This window comes from Scyliorhinus torazame, chromosome 5 (assembly GCF_047496885.1).
Source record: "Scyliorhinus torazame isolate Kashiwa2021f chromosome 5, sScyTor2.1, whole genome shotgun sequence".
Taxonomy (NCBI): Eukaryota; Metazoa; Chordata; class Chondrichthyes; order Carcharhiniformes; family Scyliorhinidae; genus Scyliorhinus; species Scyliorhinus torazame.
In genome coordinates this window covers 165448277-165457743 of record NC_092711.1, presented here as the reverse complement: position 1 = coordinate 165457743, position 9467 = coordinate 165448277, and the positions used below count along the sequence as shown (strand labels likewise).

The window sequence follows — 9467 nt, the reverse complement described above, 5'->3', positions numbered from 1 at the left end:
AAAGCCTGATAATGGCTGAGGCTTGGAGTGGTCGGAAACTGTCTTCGAACACTGCCATCTTTTAACACAACCATACAGTGATTGAGGCTTTCTTAACCGGCCGAATTTTAGGGGGGTCAGTTCTATTCAGTTTTGTCCCGGGTGCTCAGACGTTCACTGAAGGGGCCGAATTTTAGGGCAGCCCGATTCTGTGTAGCAGCAAACACCAAAAGGTTCATACGTGTAAATAGCATGTGGGATCAGCCAAACATGACCTCCAAAAAGAGGAAAGAGAAAGGGAAGTGGAATGAGTCAGGTTATGGGATAAATACATTCTGCATCCCACAACCAAACTGTGGAGCAGGCTCCCCTCAATAAGTTCACAGCTGATCTGATTGTAACCTCAACTCCACATTCCCACCGACCCCCCGATAACCTTTCACTCCCTTGCTTATCAAGAATCTATCCAGCACTGCCTTCAAAATAGTCAAATCTAGGATTTGGATTCTCACCAGCTGATTATGGGAGGGGGTGGTCCGGATTTCAATTGTGTAAGGGAGCCAAGGTTGGATAGGTTCAGCCTTAATTGTCACAGAAACTTCATTGCAGCGTTAATGTCTGCCTACTTGTGACACTAATAAGAGCCGAATTAGGCCACTCGGCCCATCGAGTCTGCTCCGCCATTCAATCATGGCTGATATTTTCTCATCCCCATTCTCCTGCCTTCTCCCCATAATCCCTGATCCCCTTAATAATCAACAACCTATCTATCTCTGTCTTAAAGACACTCAGTGATTTGGCCTTGATCGATGATGTCCAACTAAATCCGCTACCTTGATGGCGGGGCTTGTCCCTACCGGCCATGTCGTTGGTGTCCGAGGCACATGGGCCTTACCAAATGAGGAAAACTCAAATGCGGCAAAGAATTCCAGATTCACCACCCTCTGGCTGAAGAAATTCCTCCTCACATTTGTTTTAAAGGATCGTCCCTTTAGTCTGAGATTGTCTCCTCTGGTTCTCATTTTTCCTACAAGTGGAAACATCCTCCCCATGTCCACTCCATCCAGGCCTCGCAGTATCCTGTAAGTTTCAATAAGATCCCCCCCGATCCTTCTAAACTCCAGCGAGTACAGACCCAGAGTCCTCAACCGTTCCTCATACGACAAATAAAGGGTTGAGCAAGTTTAATGGGCCAAATGGCCGACTGCAGCTCCTATTTGTTTTGATCTCTGTGTCCAGGACAGGAAGCAGTGAGCAGGGATCTGTCAATCAGCCTGAATCAGCACCTTCAGGAGAATTGGGAGGGTGAATATTAGATAGAGTGAATGGAGGGAGAGTGTGTGGGATGGAGATTTACAGCTTTTGGGGAATGAGAGAGGGAAGAATGTTCCATGGAAACTAGAACTGTCTGTTCTGAGTTTCTATCCTGTACTGACAGCGATGTATTTTGTAAATTGTTTTTCCAGGATATTAGAAAAGGAGGAATTACAGACAGAAATCTCAAACATCACATCTTGATCGGACAGAGTCACTTGATTCTTTGGGTCACACACACCCGAGTGAGTGTGTTCCAGAGCACTGACTGTGAAAAGAGCTTCAACCAGTTAGAGCTTCACAGCGGGGAGGGACTGTACACGTGTTCTCTGGATGAGTAAGGCTTCAATTGTCTAACCTGGAGAGACACAAGGAGACCCAAAACATGGAGAAACAGTGGAAATGCCGGGACTGTGGGAAGGGATTCAAAGCCCCATCTGCACTGGAAGCTCATCGGCGCATTCACACTGGGAGAGGCCATTCAGCTGCTCTCAGTGTGAGAAAGGATTCAGTCAGTCATTCACCCTGTAACACACCAGAGGGTTCACACTGGGGAGAGGCCATTGAACTGCTCTCAGTGTGGGAAGAGATTCAATCAATCAGCCAGCCTGACGTCCCACCGGCGAGTTCGCACGGAGGAGAAGCCGTTCACCTGCTCTCAGTGTGGGAAGAGATTCAATTAGCCAGCCTGACGTCCCACCAGCGAGTTCACACGGAGGAGAAGCCGTTCACCTGCTCTCAGTGTGGGAAGGGATTCAGACATTTATCCACCCTGCGGAGACATCAGCCAGTTCACCCCGGGGAGTGAACATTCACCTGCACTCAATGTGGGAAGGGATTCTGTGTTTCCTTGTACCTGCTGAGACACCAACAAGGTCACAAGTGATTACAGGGGTTGGATTCTGCTGTTATTGTTGCTATTCTCAATTACACCCAGAACAGCATTGTGTTCATTCTGTCAGTTGGTCAATGGGGAGGGTCGGAGGGTTTCGTTCTGCTGGACTGGCCGGTCTCACGACTTTGCCTCCAGTGGGCTGATGCTCTTGAGCCTTGTGGCAAATACTTGGCTTCAAATTTCACCAGGATCACAGAGTGAAAGGGTGTTTGGAAGGTAGATGACAGATAGTTCCTGTTTCTGTTTGGAACCCCAAAGCATGCAGTTCAGATAAAGATAGGCTTTGGTGGTTACATGGTTCTGTCTCAGAAGGAAACGGTCAAGCCATGAGGGCCAAGTTGATTGGGAACATACAATAAAATGTGTAATGATACACAGGCAGTCGCATTTAAGGAATTATCACATATTTACATAAAATATAGATTCCTTTAAGAAACAAAATCCAACAGGAAAAGTGACGCAACCGTGACTAACAAGAAAAATTAAAGATTCCATCAGGTCAAAGGAAGAGGCTCATTAATCGATTACAGATTTATTGCTTCACTGATTTATTGGTACCTTGAAGAATCAATGCAGTATAATTCTTAAATTCAGTATACATACAGACAGAAAATTGAATACCCACAAGGCAAAGTCATTGTTTCAGATAAAAATATGAGAATTGCTGTACAGCAACTTAATGTGTGTCAGAATCTAACACGGTTTCTAGAAAAGTTGCATAAAAGCCCTCGAAATGAATAAACCATTGTTCTACAAATACATGTAGTAGTGAAAAAGTATTGCAGCCTTAGCAACAGAAACATTTACAAAATGTAGCAAAACCTCAGCAACAAGCAAGGTTAATGCAGAACACCTTATCTTCAGAGGATTGGTACACGTGGCGGGAGCATGTAGACATTTAATTAATTTGATAGACATTAATGAATTTTAAGTAATGACCAATGCCTGGATAACAAATCATGCTCCAAGTGACAAGAGTTTTTTGAATAAATCAGGAAGCCTCAGCTGAGAATTTGAAACCAATAAGGGGTTAGACCATTGATAAGAATTTATTTAAGACTAAAGTTTCATGACTAAAGTTTATTCTGTATTCATGCTTTAAGAAATTCTGAACCATCTATTCATTTCCTAATATTTTCTTATGTTTTTGTTTAACTCTCTTTATTATGTTTTGATGTATTATTTCATCTGAATTTTGATTTATTTCTATGCAAGAGAATCAAGGTGGATAATTAGCAATAAAGTTGCATTTTTGGACACCTCCAATCAACCAGATCTTGGGCTCATTTTTGAAGATAAAATAAAAGATCTTATCACTCATATAGTTGCCAAAATAAGTGTAACACCGAGGATTGGAAACTTGTTCTAGAATTCAGCAAAGGAGGATCAAGAAACTCATAAAGAGAAAATAGAATATGAGAGCAAACTGGCGAGAAACATAAAAAAACGACTGGAAAAGTTCCTGCAAAATGTGAAAAGGAAAAGATTCGCAAAGACCAATGTGGGTTCATTGCAGGCAAAGACAGGAGAGTTTATAATGGAGAATAAGGAAATGACAGAGAAACTAAACAATGAGTGTCTGTCTTCATGGAGGAGGATACAGAAATCGTCCCAAAAACAGAGAACTAAGGGACCAGTGAGCACGAGGAACTGAAAGAGATTAGTATTTGTGAAAAAGTAGTATTGGAGAAATTAATGTGGTTGAAAGTTAATAAATCCCCAAAACCGCTGCTCGCCATCCCAGAGTGTTGAAAGAGGCGGCTGTAGAGATAGTGGACACATTGGTGATCATCTTTCACAATTCTATAGATTCTGGAATGGTTCCTGCAGATTGGAAGGTGGTAAATGTAACCCCACTATTTAAGGAGGGAGAGAGAAAACAGGGAACCACAGACCCATTAGCCTGACATCAGTAGGAGGGAAAATGCTACAATCTATTATAAAGGATGTGATAACAACGATTTAGGAGCAGGAGTAGGCCACTCGGCCCCTCGAGCCTGCTCCACCATTCAATAAGTTCCCGGCTGATCTGATTGCAACCGCAACTCCCACCACCCCCCGATAAGTTTGCTTATAAAGAATCTATTCAACTCCATCTTCAAAATATTCAAAGACTCTGCTTCCACTGCCCTTTGAGGAAGAGAGTTCCAAAGACTCCCAACTCTGACAGAAAAAAGTTCCCCTCTGCCATAAATGGGCAAGTATTACTTTTAATGTGACTCCAATTTCTAGATTCTCCCACAAGAGGAAACATCCTTGCCACATCCACCCTGTCAAGGCCCCTCAGGATCTGATACGGTTCAATCATGTCACCTAAACTCCATCGGACACAAGCCCAGCCTGTCCAATCATTCCTCACAAGACCAGCCTCCAATTCCAGGTAGGAGTCCAGTAAACATTCTCTGAACTGCTTCCAACACATTTACATCATTCCTTAAATGAGAGCAATACTGTACACAGTGCTCCAGATGTGGACTCGTCAATGTCTTGTATAACTGAAGCCTAACATCCCTACTTTTGTATTCAATTCCCTTTTTGTGAGTCATGCTCTTGGACACCCAGATCCCTTGGAGTCTCAGAGCTCTGCAATCTCTCACTATTCAGATCAGAAACTTTTTTATTCTTCTGGCAACATGGACAATTTCACATTTTCTCACATTATTCTCCATTTGGCAGATCTTTTCCCACTCACGTAACCTGTCTCTATCCATTGTTGTCTCCTTATGTCCTCTTCACAGTTTACTTTCCTACCTATCTTTATACCATCGGAGCAGGAGTTGGCCATTCAGCCCATCGAGCCTGCACCACCATTCAATACGATCATGGCTGATCATCCACTTCACGGTAGCACAGTTGCTTCACAGCTCCAGGGTCCCAGGTTCGATTCCCGGCTTGGGTCACTGTATGTGCGGAGTTTGCACTTTCTCCGTGTCTGCGTGGGGTTTCCTCCGGGTGCTCCGGTTTCCTCCCACAGTCCAAAGATGTGCAGGTTAGGTGAATTGGCCATGCTAAAATGCCCTCAGTGTCCAAAAAGGTTGGGTGGGGTTACTGGGATAGGGTGGGGTTGTGGACTTAGGTTGGGTGCTGTTTCCAAGGGCCGGTGCAGACTCAATGGGCCGAATGGCCTCCTTCTGCACTGTAAATTCTATGATTCTATGATTCACTGTCTTTTTCCCCACACTATCTCCATATCCATTTGTGTTATTGATATTTAGAAATCTGTCAGTTGGGTGGCACGGTTGCCCACTGGTTAGCACTGTTGCCTCACGGCACCAAGAACCTGAGTTCGATCCTGGCCCCGGGTCACTGTCCATGTGGAGTTTGCACATTCTCCTAGTGCCTCGTGGGTCTCAGATCCGAACTTGTTGTGCAGCATTGGTGAATTGACCTCGCCACACTGCCCCTTAATAAGAATAGACTAATTTATTAAACAAAGAAACAGAAATCTGTCAGTTTCTGCTTTAAACACACTCCGTGACTGAGCTTCCACAGCCCTCTGGGGTAGAGAATTCCAAAGATTCACAACCCCCTGAGTGAAGAAATGTCTCCTCTGAGACCCGTCCTAAGTGACTTCCCCCTTAGTTTGAAATTGTGTCCCCTGGTTCCAGACTCTCCAATCAGGGGAAACCTCTCACTTGCACCCACCCTGTCTATTCCTTTATGGATTTTGTAAGTTGCAATGAAATCCCCTCTCATTCCTTGAAACTCTAGAGAAAAGAGGCCTAGTTTCCCCAATCTCTCTTCCTGGGACAGTCCTGCCAAATCCAGAACAAGTCTGGTGAAACTTTGTTGCTGTTCCTCTGTGGCAATACATTTCCTAAGGTAAGGGGAGTAAAACTGCACACATTACTCCAGCTGTGGTCTAAGCATTTCATAATGATCAATGTCAAGGCCACTGGATGGTATTCACTGAGGCACATTGCCTGGTTCTTCTTTGGCACCGGTATGATGGTGGTCTTCTTGAAGCAGGTGGGAATCTCAGAACAGAGTAGGGGAGGTTGAGGATGTCCGCGAACACACCCGCCAGTTGGTCCGCGCAGGATCTGAGTGCATGGCAGGGACTCCCGTCAGGACCTGTCGCTTTCCAAGGGTTCACTTTCAAGAAGGCCAATCTGACTTTGGACGCTGTGACGGTGGGCATGGGTGTGCCCAAGGCTGCTGGGGCAGATGACAAAGGTTTGTTGGTTTCCTGCTCGAAATAAGCATAGAATGCATTGAGTATGTCAGGAAGGGGTGCGCTGTTGCTAAAGATTCTACTCAGCTTTGCTTTTTAGCGCATTATGTAGTTTAAGCCTTGCCACAATCGATGAGAGTCCATGATTCTCGCTTAGTCTGGACAACTCTTCTGTTGTCTCTTGGCATCCCTGTTGGCTTTGATGAGGCCGTACCTAGATTTTTTTGTATAGGTCAGGGTTGCCTGACTTGAACGCCTCAGACGTGGCCTTCAGTCAGGAGTGAATCTCCCGATTAAACCATGGTTTCTGGCTGGGTAACGTATGTACTACCTTCTTTGACACACAATCTTCTACACACTTGCTGATGAAGTCTGTGACGGTGCTGGCATACTCATTTAGGTTGGCTGCTGAGTTCTTAAATATGGACCAGTCACGTGGGAGCTCTTCAGTTGCCTCGGACCAGCATTTGCACAACCTTCTTAACCGGATTCTCCCGCTTAAGTTTCTGCTTGTATGCCGGGAGAAGGAGCGCCGTCTTGTGGTCCGATTTTCCGAAGTGCAGGCGGGATAGATCATCAGGCGCCCTTGATGTTTGTGTAGCAGTGGTCAAGGATGTTGGGGTCCCTGTCGGGACAGGACATGTGTTGGTGGAATTTTGGCAGTACACTCGAGGTTGGCCTGGTTAAAGTCCCCAGCCACGATGAACAAGACCTCCGGGTATTCTGCTTCATTGTTATTTATAGCGGTTACAATTCATCAAGCGCCTTCTTCACTTCCACCTGGGATGGGATGTAGACCGCCGTGTTGATGGCAGAGGTGAACTCCGTGGAAGGTAGTATCGGCGGCACTTCACAGTCAGGTATCCCAGATCCGGGGAGCAGTAGTTCGCCAGGGTCGCCACATCCGAGCACCAGGAGTTGACGAGGAGACAAACCCCTCCACCCACTCCAGGTTCAGTCCTGGATGTAATTAACAGCAGAATCTAACCCATCATCACTTGTGAACCCTTTGGTGTCTCAGCATGTTGGACGACTGAGTGAATCCCTCCCCACAGTGAGTGTAGGGGATTGGCTTCCTTTCAGTGTGAACTCGCTGGTGTCTCCGCAATGTGGATAATGTTTGAAATCTCTTTGTGCAGTGAGAGCAGTTGAACAGTTTCTCCTCAGTGTGAATGCGCTGGTGCAACATCAGTACCCGAGAGCTTTTAAACCCACTCCCACAGTCGGAGCATTTAAAGGGTCTCTCATTGCTGTGAGTGACATTGTGGCTCAGCAAGTGATGACCGAGTGAATCTTTTCCCAGTCGGAGAGGTGAACGGGCTCTCCCCGGTGTGACCTCGCTCGTGTTTCATCAGGTTGGATGAGGTTCTAAAACACTTTGTGCAGTGAGAGCAGCTGAACGATCTCTCCTCAGTGTGGATGCGCTGGTGGGACATCAGTAGCTGAGAGCTTTTGAAACCCCTCCTGCAGTCAGAGCATTTAAAGGGCCTGCTCTTGGTGTGAGTGACATTGTGGTTCAGCAGGGTGGATAATCGAGCAAATCCCTTATCACACACAGTGCAGATGAATGGCCTCTCCCCGGTGTGAACTCGTTCGTGTTTCCTCAGGTCACCAATGTTAGTGAATCCCTTATCACACACAGCGCAGTTGAATGGATAATCCCCAGTGTGAACTCGTTCGTGTTTCCGCAGGCTGCCATTGTCAGCGAATCCCTTTTCACACTGAATGCAGGTGAAAGGCCTCTCTCCAGTGTGAACTCGCTGGTGTCTCTGCAGGTGGGATAACCGAGTGTATCCCTTCCCACAGTCAGAGCAGGTGAACGGTCTCTCCCCGGTGTGAACGCGTTCGTGTCTCCGCAGGTTGCTAATGTCAGTGAATCCCTTTTCACACTGAAAGCAGGTGAACGGTCTCTCGCCAGTGTGAATTCGTTCGTGTGTCCGCAAGCTGCCGATTTCAGTGAATCCCCTTTCACACTGAGAGCAGGTGAAAGGCCTCTCTCCAGTGTGAACTCGCTGGTGGTTCTGCAGGTTGTGTAGCTGAGTGAATCCCTTATCACACACAGTGCAGATGAATGGCCTCTCCCCAGTGTGAACTCGTTCGTGTGTCCGCAGGTTGCCAATGTCAGTGAATCCCTTTTCACACTGAGAGCAGGTGAAAGGTCTCTCTCCAGTGTGAACTCGTTCGTGTCTCTGCAGGTTGCCAATTTGAGTGAATCCCTTTTCACACTGAGAGCAGGTGAAAGGCCTCTCTCCAGTGTGAACCCGTTCGTGTCTCTGCAGCTTGCCAATCTGAGCGAATCCCTTTTCCCACCGAGAGCAGGTGAAAGGACTCTTTCCAGTGTGAACTCGCTGGTGTGTCTGCAGCTGGGATAACCGAGGGAATCCCTTCCCACAGTCAGAGCAGGTGAACGGTCTCTCCGCAGTGTGAATTAGTTTGTGTCTCTGCAGGTTGTCAATGCGAGCGAATCCCTTTTCACGCTGAAAGCAGGTGAAAGGCCTCTCGCCAGTGTGACTGCGTTGATGCGTTGCCAGCTCGTGTGGGGCTCTAAATCCCTTCCCACAATCCTCACATTTCCATGGTTTCTCCATGATCCGGGTGATCTTACGTCTCACCACGCTTGACGATCAGTTGAAACCTTGTCCACACAGAACACCTGCACAGTCTCTCCCTGCTGTGAATGGTGTAGTATGTTTTCAGGCTGTGTCACTGGTTAAAGCTCTTTCCACAGTCAGTGCTCTGTAACAGTCTCACACGGGTGTGTGTGTGTGTCTCAGTGCTTTTCCAGACACACTGTTGTTTAAAATCTCGTGAAGCAGACAGAATAGACAAACATTTCTCCTTCTAGATTCTCAGGCCGATGATCCCAAGAATTGAGTGACTCAGTCAGTTCTTGACCTGATATTTAGTTTGAGATATCGGCCTCAAACTCCTCTCGTTCGAACTTCCTGCAAACAGATTTTACAATAGTAATCATTGGCAGTACAGGATAGAAATTGAGAACAGACAATTCTAGTTTCTATCGAACATTCTTTCCTCTCTCTTTCCCTGGAATGCTTTAAATCTCAATCCCACACACTCTCCCTCCATTCTCACTCTGCTGTATCT

General features: G+C 46.4%; 1 protein-coding gene across 1 annotated transcript; it reads right to left on the bottom strand.

Annotated features, from left to right (window-relative positions):
* Positions 1-2704: 2704 nt before the first annotated feature.
* LOC140420444 (uncharacterized) lies at positions 2705-9467 on the bottom strand. Its single transcript, XM_072504443.1, has one exon. It carries the CDS (start codon positions 8948-8950, stop codon positions 7607-7609), a length of 1344 nt encoding a protein of 447 aa, XP_072360544.1. The 5' UTR covers positions 8951-9467; the 3' UTR covers positions 2705-7606.

Excerpts from the sequence above, each read along its gene's own strand:
- LOC140420444 (XM_072504443.1), bottom strand. The coding sequence starts at position 8,950 with ATGGAGAAACCATGGAAATGTGAGGATTGTGGGAAGGGATTTAGAGCC.